Raw genomic sequence first — 20582 nt, forward strand, 5'->3', positions numbered from 1 at the left:
GATTATGGTTACTTGATGAGCCTTGACTGTGTCCTAAGCAACAGAGACAGACATCTGATTTTCTGTACCTCACAGTTATGTTACTCAACCTTTATACTTTGCATAATGTAGTTGCAGTAATGGACCCATTAAAAACAAAAAAAGGAAGACAGTTTGCTATGAAGATCTTTTATGTAGCTCTTAAATACTGAATACAAACTTTAGTGAGCAATCCAGTATGAGCTGTGTCAACATGCAGCTGTAAAACCTGGTGCTGCCAGAGCACAGGAATGGCACCAGGCCAGGTCATGGTATAATAAACACCAATCTTAGGGATATCATTCTGTCATTTGATCACTGAAGACTTGAGTCAGTTCCTGTACAGAAAATTCATATACTCTAATATACTTCAGCAGTAATGGTAAACAACTAGGATAATCAAGATACAAATACATAATGTTTAAATGAATGTGATGAAACATCAGAGGGCTGTGATAACAAATAAACACGTGGCTTCAGTGATCAACCTTCATCATGTGACTTTCCTCTTCAAGAAACTAATTATCTATTCATGCCCTGGCACTGCTCTCACAGTTCCATCTTCCTGTGCACCCCTGAGCTGTGTTGCAGGCAGTCATAGCTTCCTTGGTGTCACCTGAGACACGTCTCTTCTACTGTCTCAGTAGCTACCTGTACTCCATATTTCTTCAGTATCCTTCACCTTCTACTTATGTGTGCTTTTCTGGTTATTTTTGTTTTTTTTTTTTCTCCTCTGATTTTTTTTTTCTTATGATATACAAGAGTCCTAGAGATGGGTTTAGAATATTCTTGCAACCAGTTCAGTCTTTTCATTTTGAAATGCAGTTATCTTTAAGAAAATGTATCAGTTCTATAAACAGAGTGCCAACACTTTTATACAAAATCACTGTGTTGTTTTTTTTTTATTTTTTTATTTTCCTCTGAAGCGGTGTGTGTATTTGAAGGCAGAACCTACTTTGAAGGACAAAGAGAAACTGTGTATTCAAGCTCAGGGGACTGTGTTCTCTTTGAGTGCAAGGTAAGAATACTGTTGATGGAAAAAAAATTCTTGCATGTTAGAATTATCGAAGTCCCACTGAAAGAAATTTTTGAAATACAGACAGGTCTACCTTTAGAAGTGACAACAGAAAAGACATTTAATAGGTCCTGTGTTTATTTTGTCTTACTGAGTTCCACATAAAATTTTGCAAATAAATTTACTTTGCATAGCTGGAAGCTTTGATGATGCAGCTTGACAATCAAGCAGCATTCTTTCCTCCCTAGATATCATCTCCATGATCAGTAGTAGAACAGCAGCAGACTACCTTATGTTTCCATGTGCAGTGTTACTGTTCAAAATTATGTGCTCATGTGTAAGGGGGGCATAATTTGGAATTCAGGATAATTCTTAGAGGAAAATCTAGAGAAAAAAGAAGAAAAAGAGCTGATACACTAGGTGTCTGGTATTTCTGGTGATGGAAATGGGGCAGGTTTACGCTTTTTATTTGTAAACAGAACATGCTTGTTACTGAGTCAGTCTTACCGTGCTGCATGAATAGAGCTGCTCTTCAGAGCATAAATGCACCCCAGGGACAGCTGTGGGTTGAGAATTGCACAAACTGCTGCAGTGAGTTGCATGTTGTCTCTCCAGTGGAGGGATGGGAAGGAATCATGTCCAGTTAGAGAGCTGCGTGCTGTGGAGTGGAGTTGAAAACCTGAACACACATTTCTAGGGCAGAGAAAAAGAGGGGAGCAACTCCTCTGGCCATGCAACTCTCAGACCAATTTCTGGAAATCTCAAACATTTTCATACAGTTGTTAAAAAGTATGTTTTACAAAGAAGAACTGGGGACTTCAGTCTTACTGTTGTTGATTTTAATCTTTGTGAGCTTACTTCCTGCACTAGGTGCTTTGAAACCCTTTTGAGAATGGAAAGGAGAAACTGGCCAGAAGTAATTTTGGATTCAGCTGTAGACTTTTCAGGGCTGTGAGCTCATATTTTGAACATGACACCTGAGACATGAATTCTCTGATTAGTCAATGGATATAATTAACAATCACCAAAAGTTATGTGAGGTTGCCTTGTGTTTCTTACAGCTGGCAATTGCGATACTGTATGAAAAAAATGCCTCTGTTGGCTGGGTTAGTCTGTGTTTTGCTGATTAGACTTGTTTGCTGGTAGGCTGCCTCACTGTCCTGGTAGAAATAGTAAGCAGCAACTTTAGCTGATTGAAATGTTGCTTTTTCAAGGACTGAAGTACACACAGTTTCTGCTGAACAGCCTTGTGAATGCTAATTCAGAGCAGAAAATCCATATACTATAAACTATGTTGGTCAGTTAGGAATTCATAGGCAGGCACTATATTATTACTACTCAAGTTCTCATAAGAGGATATAAGTAATTACTTCAGGTCAAGAGATATTAATAGGAATGATGCAAGTACTGATTCATGCTTGAAGTCTTATACTGATGTTATCAAGGCAACGTCCTTTTTGTCTGCACGTAATTGGAAATATCATGTTTTGTTTTGTTTGTCTGCTGCAGTTGTGCATGCTATAGGCATACACTTTTCTTTTTGAATATTATAAATAAGTGAATGAAAAATTATCTTCCAAATTAGAATTTATAGAAGAATTAAATGCAATCCAGACTACTCTGATTGATATTATTTCTATCAAAGGTAAATTTATCTTGTGGGATTTCCTGGTTTTGTTTGTCCTGGTGTAAAGCACATCTGTAGTTGGTTTGCTTTACTGTATTATCAGATTAAGGTTGGTTTCTCTGTCAAGATTGTTTAAGGTAAAGTTTGAAGTTTTGATGTTGACCATTGTGTTCATGTTTATCTTTACATTTCATGCTTAAAGAGGATTTAAAATTAAATGCTAGACCCACAATAATAATAATACTAAAATAATACATCAATGGCATATGCGTGATTTTAGATGCTTTCCTTGCATGCAGAAATGCAGGGTCCTGAGTTCATTGAGCTCTTATTTTAACCAGATTGTTTATTTTAAGGCAGATGCCTGTAGGGAACATACTGTTGTTTGCCTTGTTTTCTTTCTTTGTCATATCATGACTAGAGCACTGCAAAACACATTATTTAGGTCCTAAAGGTGGCACATCTGTGGTAGCCAGATTGCTAAGGCAATCATTTTGTGTGGTCATACTGCAGTGACTTCATGTGACCTGCACTGAGTGCCTGAAGATATTTAGATACCATCTTGTGGTATTGTACATTTCCAGATGCCTGATGAAAACTTAACTGAGAAACCCTCTCTTTCCTGATAGGGACTCTGCCGGTTTCCTTCGGTGTTACTACCACAGATCAGAGATATTCCAGTTTGATTTTACTTACTGTATAAATATCAAGCTTCTTTAGAGTATTCATTATGAGGACCCTTGCTTCTGGAATCTACTGCCTCAGTTTTTGAGAAGTAATTGTTACTCTTTCAGGCATAATGTTAAGAGAAACTTCTGAGGCAAGTTGCTTGACAGATAAGAATAAGAGTTGTTGCCACACTTTTGCTTCCTTAAAAAGGTTTGAGTATAGGGGAGTTCCTGATGCTTCTGTTGTGCTATGTTGTCCTCTCAAATGGTTTTTGAAGGTACCTGGAGTTTGGCCTAGACAGTTTTTTTTTTGTATATTACAATGCTAAAACTCCACTCAAGTTATAATTTTCTTTGTTTCCTATCTCACAGTAGTAATCAATTCCCTCACTTTAACAGGACCACAAAATGCAGCGTATTCCGAAAGACAGCTGTATAGCTTTGAACTGCCCAGAATCTCAGCAGATCCCCTTATCTCACAGTTGCTGCAAAATCTGTAAAGGTAAGGTAATAGCAGGATATATATAAGCTCAGTGAGCAGGACACATATAAACTCAGTGTAATTTTCCATTCTTATGGATTATATAGACTTTTTTCCTGATAATCTTGAATAGGACACTCATATGTATGATATCACTGTAAATCCTAGGAAACTGAATAGGTAAGAACTGTTACCTATTCAGATCCCTGTGTGATCTGAAAATTGTTTGTAAAATGCCTAGTAGTGTAAATTCTGTGAAACACATTTATATGTTTTATTCCAGCCAAAAATGAGTGAAAAGTCAAAGAAATCATATATATACTTAGTGATTTAATACCCATCACCCACTCCAGTGTCCAAACAAAATGGGATTGGAGAAATATCCATGTTTGCCAGCATCTTTCTGAGGTGCTTTGAGATATCTCTTTCAAAGAACTGTTCATGCTATGCAGTTGTTCAAATACTTGAGTAACTTGTTCACCTGTTTGGGTTTGTAGTCTGCATCTATAAGCAGGAGCTTTAGGGAATAATTTAGTATGCTGCATACCTTTTTGTGTTACACCCAGTCTGATCCTTACCAAAGGACAGAGGTATAGGAAGTGCTCTGTGTCCTTGGCCCACTCTTTTGATCTGGACTAATACTGGTATCTTCAAAGCTATGAGCAATTGCATCTTGAAGTGACTATGTCTGTTTCTCCTATAGCTAAATATGATAAATTGATACCTGGCATGAAAGAAGATGTTAGACTCTTGGACTGATTTTAGGTATACTTCAGTGAAAGTAAGAGTGCAGCTATAGTTGTTTCTGTGCTACTCAGCGCAAACATGAAGGTTATGATTAATGACATCAAGCCTAGAGATAAGAAAGAAAAAAAGAGTTTAAGAGGAGATAGGTCTTGCAGTCTGTCCCAGTCAAAAAGGATTTTTTAATGATAATTTTCTATAAAATCTTCAATGGCTTAGAGAAAATTCTGTTTCTTGTGCCTGGTGTAGCTGGAAAATATCTTTTGGTTGGGTGCTTTGTGAACATTTTCAGTCCTCCCTGAACTGTGCTAGCTTGGCTTCTCATGAGCTGAGGAGCTTATTCTTTAAACAAGAAGTTGCTGTAGGCTGTTATTTAGCAGCATGTATTTTACTTATTAATACAGCTGCTGCATAAGTGTCGAGAATCTTAAGAATACCAAAAAATCAGTAAAAAACCCTCCCCATTTCTGGATGACCTGTACCCTTTCTGGATGACGTTTATCTTCTTAGTTAGTTAATGCCAAAATCTGATACAATCCAATACAGACCAGGAAATCCAGAATATTACTTTACCATGAACTCAGGATTCAATGGGACGGAGAAAAAAAGGCAAAGAGTAGATGTCACTATGGCCAGAGGTTGCTCTTGACACATACACACACACTTCTGCTGTCATCAAGGAGTATTGAAGACTCTCTAACATAGTAAAAGGGCAGAGCATTTTGCTCCTTAATGTCCTATGTTAGATACCAGCACTGTGGTAGCTGTGGTAATAACATTACCTAAGCATATCTATAGATTGCAGAGGGACAATCCACAGCAGGAAAGAGATAAAGAAAAACGTTAGCCTCTCATCACAGTAGGTCTGTGATGTTTCCAACATGACCATGTCACAGGGTCTCAATACCAAAACATTCTGCCTTTACAGGCTCTTCTGTTTCCTTGTCTTGTTTTGCTTTGTTCCTGTTGCTTCGCACTGTTCCTGAGCTGTCCAAGTGCAAAAGACCACTTTGACCTGATCCCTGGGCACTCTGTACTTCTTGGAGTGCTTGTTTAGCTAAGCTTCTGTAAGGTTACGGGAGGAAGCTCTTTCACAGCAAAGTATGAAGAAAAAACCAGGTGGAGTGATAAAAATAATAATCTTTACTGCTAACAAATACTTGTTTTCTATTTTGCAAGAGTCTTGTGTTACAGCCTGATTCCAGCTTGCATTACAGCCTTGATTCCAGGTTGCATTCTGTAGCTGTTGCTGTTATACCACTCCTGGTTCCCTGAACCTGACCCATATTCCCCAGTTCTCCTGTGGTTTTGAGAGAAGAAAATAGTTATTTAAAAACAGTACTGTTGCTTGACCAATTCCAATACTTCAGTGAAAGAAGAAAACTTGAAACAAATAAAATTAGTGATAAAACAATGAAGGAGATAAGCTCCACACCTTTATATACAGATGTGGAAACTAGAAGCTTCAAATCAGTTACTACAACCAGCTAGATTTCAACACAATAAAGGATGATTTAATGGTGTTCAACAACATAGCATCATTAAATTTCATGAGAGCAAACAGAATACATTTTTAAAAAAACCTACTGAGTTTCCAGCCTGGAAAAGAACTTCATAATCTTAAAAATATTTAATTAAGATGCAATGGAAAATGGTCACAGTAAAAAGGAAAAGAAAAAATAGGAAAATAGGAAATAGGGATGGCTAAAAGGTGAGATTTTAAAAATAAAGTTCTCTGGAATGGAAAGGGTGATGCAATAAGGGAAGAGTATTCAGTCAGTGGAGCTTGAAAGGAAGAGATAAGGGAAAGAGTAAAGCAAAATAAGTCAATGTTAATCAAAGACTTCTGGTTAAATGTGGAAGGATTTTACAAATACACCTGGGAACAAAAAGTGCTAGGAAAAAAGTAATCCCACTAGTAAGTGAGATGCTGAGTGTCTAAAGCTACTGAGCTCTTTTAAAAATGTTCAAACAAACAAAAAAAATGACAAGAAATATATAATTAAGATGTGTCCTGTAAAAATACTTAAGAATGACAAGGAGACAGTAAAGGGATTTAAGCAAGCCAGCTATCCAGCTGCTTCAGATCAATGCCATAACCTGAAATTGAATTGAAGACCTAGAAACAATCTGTTCTTGTGGCCTTTACTACTCCTTTCATCCATTTCATGCTTGGTACAATTTATTTTTCTATATCTCACAGACAATAGAAAGGTATTCTTTGACCTAACAGAAAAAGATAGGACTGTCTTTGACAGGAATGTTTTATAATCCCTGGATTCTTTTTAATCCTCAATCATGCTTGTTTCTGTACAGGCCATGACTTTTGCACTGAAGGACATAACTGTATGGAGCATTCTGTCTGCCGAAACCTAGATGACAGAGCCGTCTGTAGCTGTCGAGATGGCTTCCGAGCACTTCGAGAAGACAATGCCTACTGTGAAGGTAATACTTCGTACAAATGCTTAGCTCTGCTGTATAAGTTACTTTGAAATGAATGCACTGGTTCATAAGTTGTCAAAGAGATAGACCTATTCAGTGCAATGAATTAGGTATGCAACATGTTGATCAACTAATCTCTTCAATTAAGTTCTTTAAAAGAATAAAAAAATCTGATCAGCATGGAGGTGACCAGTTAATATGACTGAGGTCTTGAATTAGAAACATACTCCTATCTTCTCTGTGGTGACAAGTGACAGGACCTGAGGGAATGGCCTGAAGTTGTGTCAGGGGAGGTTTAGGTTGGATATTAGAAAAAGGTTCTTCATCTGGAGGGTGGTTGGGCGCTGGAACAGGCTTCCCAGGGAAGTGGTCACAGCACCAAGCCTGACAGAGTTCAAGAAGCGTTTGGGTGATCCTCTCAGGCACATGGTGTGGCTCTTGGGGCTGGTCCTATGTGGAGCTAAAAACTGGACTTGATGATCCTTGTGGGTCCCTTCCAACTCAGCATATTCTGTGGTTCTGTGGTAGAAAATTTTCCTTTTTTTTTCCGTGATATTCAGATACTCAGGCAATCTAAAAGTCAGCCGTTTGAAAAACGTAAGAGTATAGCAGTTAGTTCCTCTTTTCACTGCTGCCTGTTCCCATTCTCTCTCCCCAGGAAGTAAGAAATACTAGACTAGTATTGTTAATCACACTGAGTAAAGATTTATTATTTGAATTGCTCTTATGGTATCAGGGAGCAACAAGCTACTTAATAAGAAGAGAATCGTCTTTACAATCGAGCATAACCAGGTGAAAAAACCCCATCCCCACTCCAGCAGCAAAAAGTCAAAATCCACTTCACAGTTTCTTAGTGTTTGTGCTAACTGTTGCTGTTCCTCATGAAAACCCTGATTCTGCAAACACATAATGCCAGTGTGCTGTCAGGCCATTCTTACCATGAAGCTTAAGTGCTGGCAACAAAATGGACTTTGACTAATAAGCGGTTTGGTTCAGATAAAATTGAAAGTCAAGCATCAGTGAGTAGAGTTTAAGGTACTCTGCAGTCCCACCTAATACCTGCATTGTTCTCTGGTGATGCACAATAAATGGGTAGAATCAAGGCCTTTTAAGGTTGTTCCTTCGGCTGAAGTGTGACAGAGTTAATGCCTGCAGCTTGCTTGAGTTAGTAGCTGCATTAATGTCAGTGGGTATGCTCATCTGTAGATTTAAATTTGAGAATTCGTGGCTGTTTTCAGGAAAGGAGTGTATCATTAATTCTGCTTCATATACATCTCTACTTAATGTTTATGGTAAGCTTTCTGACTGAAACTGGTTTTGAGAATTAGAACTAAATATCATACAGAAACAAATCCCTTGCCCCTCATCATGTTCCAGCAGGCATCTGACATCAGGACCTGCTGTATAACTTTGAGCATCAACCACTTTTTATCCCATAGCCTCTGGAGACTATGCTGTGGCTTAGGCTGTGGATTTGCATTTCTGGGAACTCGCAAGCCGTTTCCTGTTTGAGGGGATTGCTGTAGCAAAGAAGTTATGGTGAAATCAGGTGCTTTGAGAAGATTTTTTTCTGTGGCTCTATTGTCACTCCACTGAATAAAAGCAGAAAAACAAAATATGCCTTCTTAGTGATCTTCGGGTCGCTCAAATTAGTCTGTTGCTTTGTGTGGAACTTGCCAGGCATGCCATAAGCAAAAAGAAGAAAAGAAGCTTTTTGATCAACATTGAGAGTGAAATGTTTGATGAGGACAAAACAGATTATCATATGTGAGGCTGATGCATTTATATTTTAAGTACCTTTACCAGTTTGTGCAATACATGATTTCAATACGATGATTTTTTGAGAAGATTTCTTGGATCCATTGCTTCTGTATAGGTAAATAACATTGTTTCTGGGTGGTAATTATCAATCTGCTTAACTGCTTTCAGAGGATGTGTATAAGTGGGAACACATTATTTACAAAGAAATAATAATTTTCCGTATTACTGTGTTTGAATGCATTAAATTCTCACTTAAAAATGTTCCTTTTCCAGGAACACTTGGTTGCATTGAAGCTAAGGGGAGTAAGTCCCATTAAGAAGATGTGCCTATGTGAGCAAAGCTCAGGAGGCTGGATTCTTTCCATAAGAGGAAGGAAATCCTTCTCCCAGCCAAGCTACCTCAGCAGGAAAAACAGCCTGGCTTTGCTGCTGGTTATGTGCTGTAGCTGCAGTGTAGGCACCACATTTAACTATGCACGGTTGGTACATGGGTCCAGACCTGGCCATGGCTGTCCATCCCTGACTGTGAGGGTCATGTGCTGGTAGGACTGGAAATAAGGTTACAACTTGAAGCTCTGAGATTGTTTTTGTGGAAGAGAAGGGACAGGGAATTGAAAGACCCATGCTTCTTCAGAGCTGGGCTTTCAGTATTGTAACCCTTTTTCCAGTCCAAATATCTCTTTGAGCATTGAGGTTTTTTATTTCTGGAAAGTGACTCTTCCCTTATTACTAAACTAAGTAACAGCAAAGGGCGCAATAGCAATAGTGTAACACCAAGTCTTTTTAGAGTCTTGTGCCTCAGCTTGAAAGGCTGAAACAGTCCCAACCTCCCTTTCTCGGCAGATGGCCTTTCTTCATTCTGACATTATTGTGGCTTTAATTGCAAGCAACATCATGTGTAGAAATGTCAAGTAAACACAAAGCCTTTCAGAGAAGGCTTCTTGTAATGGTTGGAGCCTGTAGGTACGAGAGCTGTTTCTATGTTTGCACTTCACAAACTTCAAATATTTTGCAGAATTGCATGTCGTTGGTTCTGTGTTAGAACCAAATTTCACTAAATACAATCCTGATTTGTGCCTCAGTACTGTTAAAATTCAAAGAATAAACAGAAGTAATGATGGTCCCATTGGCAGAGCTTCTCCTTGAGGTAGAAGAACAAATATAAAAGTATTCAAAGCTGGGTTTCAGTGTGGGTCTGGAAAAGCTGCATAAATTCCATCTGAATGGTGGAAGGCTTTGGCTTCTGTCCTAGAAAGAACTTGTGCTTTTCCAAAGCTGTGTGATGTCCCTAGATAGTGTTGTGGTAGATAAATTTCTGTTTTATAAATATAGAATTTGTTAATATTTATGTCACAATTAGCTTTCCCTTGGAGGACTGTGTAAAGCAATAGTTAAAGAACTGGGATTTCTTCATTTAGTTACTGTAAGCCTTATTCCAAATACTTTGAAATCTATTTTTTGCCTCAGGTTATTATGAAGTTTCAGATACTTTGTGGGCAGGTTTGGTACAGATTATGCTGTGCTGCCCAGGTGTAGGTGCTTTTAAATATAGCATCCTTGGTGTACAGCTTACCTAACATGAACATTTTTCAAAAACAGATGTTCTGATGAAGTGTAATTAGTTTTCCCTAAAACAACACCTGCAGTACTCTCAAACTGATGATCACCCTCCAGGATATATTTCAAATAGTGTTTAAGTCCCACTACATTTATGATGGTAGAGTTATGCTGAAAATGTTTTTAAGGATAAAATTTGTGACTCTTGGCTACCAAGATATTCTGATGCATCTAATGGAGTATATTTCATCTATTTCTGTGCAAAATCTGATATCACTTCAGAAGTGTTGCTAAGGATTGCTGGTTAAATGGTGAGGAGAGCAGACTTAAGAAAGAAGACAGGAGAATACAGTATTCTTTTTGTAAAGACCAAGACAGAATATGATCTGAGAAAACCGAGTATTTTGCCTGGTGCAGAGGCCATTTTACATCACATACTGATTTTGGTCACGATAGAGTTATTTTTCTTCATAGCAGTCTGTATGGTGCTGTGTTTTAAGTTTGTGACATCATTCTCAGCAGTAAAAACAGGTGTACTCTTTCTAGAGTGGCTGTTGTTCAGAGACTGGTTGGGCACCAATCTGCTGGTGGGAACTGGAGAGTGATGACCTTTGAATCGCTTTTTTCCCCCTTTCCCCCCCTTCACTTATTAAATGGTCTTTATCTCAACCCATGAGTTTTTTCTCACTTTTGCTTTTTCATTATGTCCTCCCTCCCACTGGACAGTGGAGCAAGGAAGCAGCTGGTGGATGCTAAATTGCTGACCAGGGTCAACCCTTTAGCCATCACAAATTTACCTTATGGGTATGTGGATCGTAATGTTTGGTTTTTGATATTTGGAAATATAGTTGTACTAGTTGCACAGTACACAACATAGCTAACTTAACAATTTGGGATCATGTAGTAATATTAAACAAGTTTTTATGAAACCATTTTCCACTTATATTCTGATTTATCCTTCTTCCTAAGTAACTCTTGTAGCTTCTCTGCTGTTGTCATGTTTGTCCCAGTTTCAAGTGTAGCAGATGAAATTAGACCAAAGACTGAGTGACTTTGTCTGCTTTGAGAATTGCATCAGCTTCACTGAGGACTGTTCCTTGAGGGGAGAAGGGTTTCGGTTAAGAAATCTGCTTTTGAATAAACTGGCTTGATTTGAATCATTGTCAGTGGAGGAAAATAAGCAGTCTAAGAGTATAAATTGTCTCTTTCCAGAGATGTTTGAAGCATGTCAGAAATGCCACTTAGTTGGACCTCATCAGGTTTCCATTAGCTCAGAGTTGTATGTTCTCATTCTGTTTGGAAAGACTTACTAATTTATCTCTGTGGTTGCATAAAATTTCTAATGCATTATTCCGCCCTCCTCCCCAACAATATAAGCATTACACTTCTTCGCTTACCTAATTACCTAATCTTACTGTTAGTCTTATTGGTTTAAACTACTGGATTACAAAAGTAAATTATGTTTTCAAAATTATTATGATTTTACAGATTGCAGTGACAAGAAAAAATCTTATAAGACATAAATAGTAATAATCAAATTGCAGTAGGATATGTGTTGCATTGTATTGGCCAAGTACAGTTATCAACAACATATTTTTTGTTAAAGTAGGTGTAATATTGGTAAGAGTGTAAGTAATGGAGATAAACCCTAGGGTATTAAAATATATTCTGTTAAGTCCTCTGGGTCTTTAATAACCAGTACTGGGTTTTTTGCTAGCTTTTCTGTCTTCATGGTATGCACTGTATTTTTTGGGTGAGAGTCCTACATAGGAGCTCTATAGTACTGTCAGTTTTGTGAACCTGGGAAGGTTACCCAAGCTTCTCCCTTCACACATAAATTCTTTTTTGTAACTGAAATGTGACGATAGTATCACATATAGCTAAGAAATAAAGATTTCCGTCTTCATCAACTGACAGTGTTTGAATCATTACCTTGTCATTTGGGGTTGGGTTGGAAAACTAATCAAGCAGAAAGAAAAACTTTTGCTCTAGGAGGGCAGAATGTTATTTCCAAATTTCTATTAAAAACTAATTAAATATTATTACTATCAAAATGGAACATTAATATTAAACAGTATTATGTGTTATCAATTATTAATATTTTTCTCATCAAAGGCAGTGAGTGTCATCTTATTTCCATCATTATGTTGCTGAGAAATCTAATATGAAGAATTATCAAGACAAGAATTATCAAGTTTTAATGTATCAGTGTGTCAGAGTGGGGCAAATCCTTCTTGTCTGCCATGGCTCTAATTCAGGAAAATAATAAAGCATATTCCTGACTTAAAGTGTACAAGTAGTGTCCCTCATACCAGTTTAAAAAATGTGGTGCATACTGGGATACAGATAGTTCCACCACTTGTACATGTGCAAATTGCAGGAAGTGATTTAGTGTTATTAGATTTTATTTTACTTTTACATGAAGTACGTTCAGACTGATTGTATCATCCACCCATAGCCAGGACTGACAGTGATTTTACTACAATTAAAAACAAAACTGAAACTAGTCACATAAAGGGACCTTCTTGAAAAATCTTTTAAACTCCTCTGTGCTACTTGTTCCTGGTAAGGAGAGGCATTATTGTACTGAGAGCAGCCCTTTTCCACCAGCATTAAAAACCTATGATTCATTTTGGTTTTAAATGAGAAATTAAGGTTAAAGTTTTCATATTAATTAATTAAATCTGCAACCTCTGAGGAAAAGAAAAAGGAAACTAAAGCCTTAGTTTTGTTCTTGTTTTCTTTTGCTTATTGCTCCAGTTTTCACTAGTAGCTGGGAGGTGACTATTGAAATAATTAGGTGCTTTCACTGTGCTGAAAAGTTCCCACTGTCATCTGGTTGGGTTTCTTTTGCAACTTTTAAAACCTCAGTCTAAAAGCATGACATAGTCTTAACAATGCATAGAGGCTGGATCTGCAAGAGCTGTGAGAAAGACCCAGAAATGCCTTACAAGCTGAATTTAAAATAAATATTCTTTTATGAATAGTACAGAGCAATAACACTGTTTATATCTGTTATGGTACTCTACTTTGGCATTACTCACCACTTCTTTCTGTAAAAGAGGCAGTAATCTACTGAATAGCTTGCAAAAATGTGCTGCATGGTTTAGACCCTACCCAGACCCCAAATGCAGTCTAATACACCCACAGGGGCCTTATCACTGCTTACGGGTTCTGTCTTCCAAGGAGTTTTAAATACATCAATGCAGTACAATCTGCATTGTCTCTTCTTGAGAAGAATCTCATACATATTTGTAGTTTCTATACAAAATTATTGATGCTCCTTATTACCCTTTTAAAATAGGGGAAAACAAAACCACTAACAGTGGTATTTTGAAGTTCTTGACATTCACAGTTGAAAATTATGAGAATTTGTCATACTGAAATAGCAAAAGAAAAAGATTATTTTGCAATTCAGATTTAAAGACCTATTTCTCATGAAGTGCATTGCTGAAGGTCATGAACTGGAATCTCAGTAAGTTGTTCTGATTTTTGGAATTCACTAATTAATCATATACAACATCCCTTTTATTATCAGTATGCAACAGCATTAAACTAGTTGTTTGGTGCCTAAGGAAAGGTCCCCTGGGATGCTTTCATGTCTGATGGATAACGGCATGTAATTACTTTTTTTGTCATGTATACACTACCATATGAATTAATTAAAACATATTAAATAGTAAAAAGATGCAGTTTGCCAAGTAAAACATTACATGATGGTAGAAAATATTTGTTTTCAAAAATTTCCTATGATATATATTTTTAAAACTATATGATGTATGTGGAGTCCAGTGATGGTTTTTTTGAGACTGAGATGAAGACTTCATTTTCCTGCAAGAGTCTCACATTCACAAGTAGGCGTTGAACAATATCTCCTACTGCATGTTTTAACAAGGACAGTTTTATCTTAAGTCTGTCTTCCTTTCCAAAAACTGGGGCAAGTTGAAATAAAAACAACTCTTTGTACTGATAAAAATGATATATCTGAAACACAGTGATGATGTATTTGTGTCCTTTCAAAGCTATATAGAGCATCTGTCAAGGAATGTAGACCTTGAGTGACTGCTTTTATTTCAAGAATATTTTCTGTCTTAATGGCCCCCTCTCTGGCTACAGGAGATGGACAGAGAAATCGTGAACTTAAGCAAAGATCAGAGATTAAAAATAGCATGAAGGGAAAAATCACCAAGATGTGTACAGTGTGTATATGTGTTATCTGTGCAGTTTAGTTATAGGCTAGGAAAGAACATGCCTTGTGTGAAGATCCAATAATTAGAATTTATTTTTAGTCTAATTGAAGCTTTAGCAATCTAGTCAAGATATAAAAACCTCTTATTAGTTTAATTACAATAATGCTAATACTAATAAGCCAACTCACCCAGATACTCTAAAGGTCTTTTAATAATTCAATAAAAATCAATATACACAAGTAACTGTCCAGTTCTTCTTACCTTCCCTATGCATTGTTACAGTGAGTTTTTAGCAGCCTAAGTTCTTTGTTGGGAGCAGCATGGTAGGGATAGTGGAAGGTTATTTTGTTTTTTCTCCTTGGTCTTTGTGTATACTTGAGGTTATTTTTGTATGCCTTAACTCAGTATGTTGGGTATGCTCTTGAAGTTGCTTCACAAGGCTAGAAATATTGTGATTCCTTAGCTTTAGTGGTTTTCTCTTTGAGGGAGGACACACAGCTGTAGAAAGGTTGGCATAAATAAAAGTAATAAAATCCTCCAAAACAAAAACCCCAGTTTCAGAGGTAGATCATATGTATGTTACCTCTTTTTTACAAAAATTTTACTGTTGGAACAAGGCTTTTTACTGGCTGTTGGCAACACCGAAGGCACAGGGGGTAAAGAGAAGAAAAAGTCAAAAATTATCTATAGAGGGTAGGAGTGGTAATGACTATAGTGGTGCTGTCAGCTGAAATAAATAATGTCGGAGATTGTGAAAAAATACACAATTTTGATTGAAGTTGATGTTTTACATCCTTTGTGAAATATGTCAGTTGGAAAAACTGCTGCAGTGGATTTGACAGAGCAAAGCAAAACAAAAGTGAAGTGATGGTTTTGTGACTGACTAGAGTAACAGTACTAGTTAAACCATAGGCTTGCCAGATGATGAAGAGCCTAGAAATAGTAGTGAGAGGAGGAGGAGTAAGGACTGTGCCGGAGCCCCAAGATATTTTGTCCTCTTAGCAAGTGAGAAAAGGTATGCGCAAGAAGAGACATATAGAAGGATAGTGTTATGGAAACCAAAGCACACAAGATACCAAAACCAGGCTGTAGGTGACACTGAAGGGACCCTGAAGAGAATAGGACCTTGGGAATATGATCAGGGAAGTGAGAGAGACCCTACTTGGGGCACTTTTTTAGAGCAATGAGCTGGGAAGTTCTGGTGTACTAAACACTGGAGCAGTTGGGAAGGAAGAGTTTGAGGATGAGTTAGTGTGTTTGATGGTGGAAGGAAAAAGCCCAATACTTTCACAGATGTGTAAGCTGGTGGAAGCTTGCTTCAAAGTTATGGTCTATTCTTTTTCAAAGAGTAAGAGCTGGGGAAGGGGCAGGTTGAACACAGGAGGAGAGATAGGTGAGAGAAATCTGCAGACAGGACTAAACCTACTCAGGTAAAAATCATCTGAGGGAGGAAAACAGCAGAGAAACTTGAAGTCAAAGGGAAAAGGTGAGAAAAGAAGGACTTGTCAGTAGAGGAATGACAAAGAGAAAGTAAAAGGACAGAACTTTTTTTCCTTTGTGATCCTGTCCAGGATATAGGACAGGTTGTGTTTGCTTTAAAGGTTTTAAGTCCACATTTACTTTTTCAATAGTGTTGATTGCTGTGATCGATCACTGTTCTTTTTCCTCTTTTATCGTCACTTAACAATTGAGTAACATCTGCTGAGCAGGTAAATGTGGGGCTTGGCATTTATAGGCTGTGCAGAAAGAATCTTTCATTAATATAATACCATGGGGATTTTATTTGTTTTGTTTTGAAATTGTCAGTCTAATCTACTATGCTCTTATGCTCAGGGTAATTTTTGATGCACTTATGCAATAATTTTTTATAAATAAAGCTTTGCATGCTCCTGTTCCCTCTCTTCCTAGGCGTTTATTTATTTGTTGCAAAAATCCTGCAGGAGCGTCTCCCTGGCCATCATATAGCTCTGTAAGTGCAACCAGGGAGATCACTGGTGTTAGACACTATTGAGTTTTAAGGGAAATGGCTGGAGGCAGGATGCTATCCATAAAGGATCCTCCATTCTGGAAATAACCTCTTCTCTTAACAGCCTGTATTTACTGACTTAGCACCAGACTCATTTGTTCTGGCAGGCTTTCGTGATGGATAAAGGCAGTAATGTATAGGGAGGCCTAAGGAGAGGCTTTGTTTGTTAGTGTGAGGCTTTGGTCAACAATGATTTATAGATTGCAGGTCAAGTTCTCTTCTTATTAATGGGATTGTAAAACATAACTGGGAATTTTACTCTGGGGAAGCAAACTCATTAGGGTGCAGGAGGAAGGAATGCAGGGAAATATTTCTTCGGTTATATATTTTGCATGAATTTTGTTCAAGTGCTTGGGGGGATAAAGAAAGGCAGGGTTTTTTTCCATCTTTGGTGTTTTTGCAAGTATAAATAAATCATTGAAGTGCAGATTCCGTAAACTTTTGCATTAACCAGTTTTCCCAGAGGTGCCCCTTTTATCTGTTCCACTGGGAACAGAGCAGGTTGATGATCTCCATGACTACACTGTTGTCAGTACATCACAGCTGGTGGCTCAGTATCACATCACAGACTTGAAGCACACAAGCCTTTATTGTTGTATGTGTAGAGCCATTGGAGTGGTGCATTTATCCTATTGAACTGACTTCAGTATCTTACTGACTGAACAGTAAGACATGAATGTGCATTAATATGCTAACTAGGCTTTTTGGAAGGGGGAAATTAAGATAAATGTTGTAGGCTTTCTTAGATATTGAAATGCATCAGGTTTTCTTTTGTGCATTTATATCTAAAGGTGACATGCTGGTTTTGGCTGGGATAGAGTTAATTTTCTTCACAGTGATTGGTATGGGGCTGTATTTTGGATTTGTTCTGAGCACAAGGTTGAAAATATAGAAATGTTTTTATTATTGCTGAGCAGTGCTTACACAGAGCCAAGGCCTTTTCTGCTTTTCATACTGCCACACTTGCAAGGAGACTGGGGGTGCATGGGAAGTTGGGAGGAGACACAGCCAGGACAGGTGACCCAAACTGACCAAAGGGATAGTCCATACCATATAATATCATGCTCAGTATGTAAAGGAGGGGGGGAGGAAGAAGGGGGGGATGTTTGGAGGGATGGTGTTAGTTTTCCCCGGTCACTGTTACATGTGATGGGGCCCTGTGCTGCTGGAGATGGCTGATCATCTACCTGCCAATGGGAAGCGGTGAATGAATTTCTTATTTGTGAATGAATTCCTGCTTGTGTGTGGCTTTTGCTTTCCCTATTAAACTGTCTTTATTGCAACCCATGAGTTTTCTGGCTTTCACCCTTCAGACTCTTTCCCTGATCCTGCTGGTGTGGGAGTGAGTGAGTGGCTGCGTGGGGCTTGGCTGCTGGCTGGGGTTAAACCATGGCAGATGAATAAAAGGCTACACTAGGGTTTTCAATAAGTAAACAGGATGAAAGGGCTTTTATTTTGGTAGATTTGAATGAGAACAGATGTTGGGCTCCTTCCATGCTCCAGTTCAGTCTTCCTTGATCGCTAATACCTTAACCTAATGTATATGAAGCTTGCATGAGGAGTGCTAAAAGGGGAATGGAATAGTATGCTTTTAGTGTGATCAATCTCTGTGTGACTAGTTGTCATTTAACTGTTAATTTATCCTTTTTTAATTAATTATCTTTATTTAGTTTTAAAGTTGCAAACTGTTTGCTAGAGCAGCTTCTTATCTGCTGTGTGTCCCTGGTGTAGAGGGTCTTTAGGTGCCAATGTAACATAACCATGTGATATAGCAATAATAGAGAGCTGGGTGGGAAAGACTTTTGATTTTGACTGGGCATTTAAAAAATGTGAGCAACATATTTGCAAATCCATTTGAAAAAAAAAATCAGATTTGTTCAAATGAAACACTTCAAAGTTAACCTGATCAATTATGGGTTGTATTTTTTTTTCTATTTCTGGTATCAATTGAACAAGCAAGGTTTTAAAAAAAAAGGCATTTATAAATAAAACATTTTGCAAAACCTCAATACGTGGTATGTTGGCAAAATGAAAGCTTTTATTTAAAGTACTTCTAAATTAGAAGATTTTAGTCAAATAAGCTCTGACTTTAATTTTTTCACTGCAAAATAAAAGTATTGGCATTTTGAGTCTCCTGTGGCTGTTTACCTACCAAAGCAATCATTAATATAGTTTTCAGAAAGTTCTGTTTAATGCTTTTGAGGCTTTGGATCTTTAAGTAGAATTTTCTGAGGGTGCCAAAGCTGGCTTCTCAGCAGTCCGTTGACACTGAGAACATAAGGCCTCTAATTACTTGAAGATTGATGTTATTACTTAAATACAAATCAACACCATTAATTTAATATAGAGTTGTGAACTGAAATTATGAAAGACACAAGTTGCGTCATTTGTTGTAGAAGCTGAGGCATATGTTGTAACTGTTGGCTGCTTCTGGGAACTGGACTTCTGTTTGCCCTATTCCATTTTCCATGCAAAACCAGCTGCTTCTGTGATAGTCTTATGATACCTTCACTTTTTTTTTTGGTGTTCTTAGATGATGATCACAAAATGTGTTTTGAGCCTTAGTATACTCACTGTGTTCACTGTAAATACATGTTCATTTGTGTATGTATGCATGTACATAAAAATTGCAAAATTACCTTTTCCAAGCCAGCACCTTGATAGAGTTGTGGTTCTTTCATGCCTGTAGATCTTTCAGGGAAAGGAAGGAGAGGAAACCAGTTGAAGTATAAAAGCCATGAAATTCTTAGGAACTGAATTTGTGCAAAGTAGTATGAGGGTGGCTAAACACCCTCAGCATTTGCAGTGGACACCTTCATGTTTTGTAGCCAATTATCCCCAGCTGCTCTAGCAGAATCCAGTGGGCAGAGAAACTGGGGAAAATAGAAGTTTTTTCAAAACTGAATGAAATCTGCAGAACTTACTACAGAATCACTAGTATTCAGAGTATCACATTGCTTTGTACTGGAAGGCAAATTATCTTCTAGGAATAAAGGATGAAAAAAGAGCAGGCAATGAGTGGAGTTGGTAAATAGCTATTGATTTAAAGACACTGGGAAGATAAAAAGAATTGGGAGAGAGAATTGGTAAGCATACAACCTAAGCAGCAGTAAAATACAGAACTTAACGCTGTTGACGTGTAGCATCACAGCATTAAGAAGTCAATCCTGATTTGAGTTTATATATACATTCTATTGGTTTGAACTGTCATTAGACTCTGCAACAAAACACTTTTCCATCCAGGGATTTTATTTTCAACTCTGAAACATTATTGAAAACAGGGAGGAAATCAAATCTAATGAGCAGGGAAAAAACCCCCAAACCAACAATCCACCCTTTTGATTTTTAGCATATTTTGGTAACAAGTTTCAGTGGCACATTGCATGACGATATAACTAGGTGTACAGAGTGTCTCAGCAATGATGTCTGTATCATTAGTATTACAGGAGCAGTGTACTACTGAGCACTTCCAAATTGATATAGATTTTCTTCTTTGCAGTATAAGAATACTGTGCAGAATTTTTTTGTTATTGGTAGTGCTTTCTCTGTCTCACCATTTCTTACCTGTTACCAGAAATATGTCTAATTTTGCAGCCCAAGAGAGTACCAAACCCAATTAGGTGTTGAAGTCCATGCCTGCAGTGATTTATGTCTGGAGTTTGCTCTAGGACTTTATACTGTAACAGGTATTCTGCCCCAGGAGGTATTTTATCAAGTTTCAGGTTTTTCTGACAGAGCAGGTGTTTATATAAATTAGATCCTTTCAGGTTCCTTTCAGATATGGTGTCTATATGTATCTATATACTCATATGTATGTAGACGTATACAGATATAGATATATGTGTTTATGTATATTAAAAATACTGGTTGGCTACTTTATGGTTCTAAGAGAAACTTACACTAAGTTCCAGTGTCATTTCAGATCTTGCCATATTCCTTACAGTTTATTCCCAAACAACAGTTCCTGCTAGATCAAAGGCATATAGTGTGCATATAGTTGTGTGTTTGTGTAGTGCTGACTGCGGTGACTGTGCAGGGTGAAGTGATGGATAG

The 20582-nt window shown here is 37.6% G+C and overlaps 1 protein-coding gene across 2 annotated transcripts in view; it reads left to right on the forward strand.

The window, feature by feature from the left end:
* NELL2 (neural EGFL like 2) overlaps window positions 1–20582 on the forward strand; it is a 145930-nt gene that overhangs the window by 63574 nt on the left and 61774 nt on the right. For both annotated transcript variants that reach the window (XM_051795791.1, XM_051795789.1), the window contains exons 10-12: window positions 945–1036; window positions 3728–3830; window positions 6870–6998. In XM_051795791.1, coding sequence (XP_051651751.1) covers window positions 945–1036; window positions 3728–3830; window positions 6870–6998 — 324 coding nt within the window. The remainder of the gene's footprint in view (window positions 1–944; window positions 1037–3727; window positions 3831–6869; window positions 6999–20582) is intronic.

Source organism: Manacus candei, unplaced genomic scaffold (assembly GCF_025592945.1).
Source record: "Manacus candei isolate 608988 ecotype Guabito, Panama unplaced genomic scaffold, ASM2559294v1 h1tg000043l, whole genome shotgun sequence".
NCBI lineage: Eukaryota > Metazoa > Chordata > Aves > Passeriformes > Pipridae > Manacus > Manacus candei.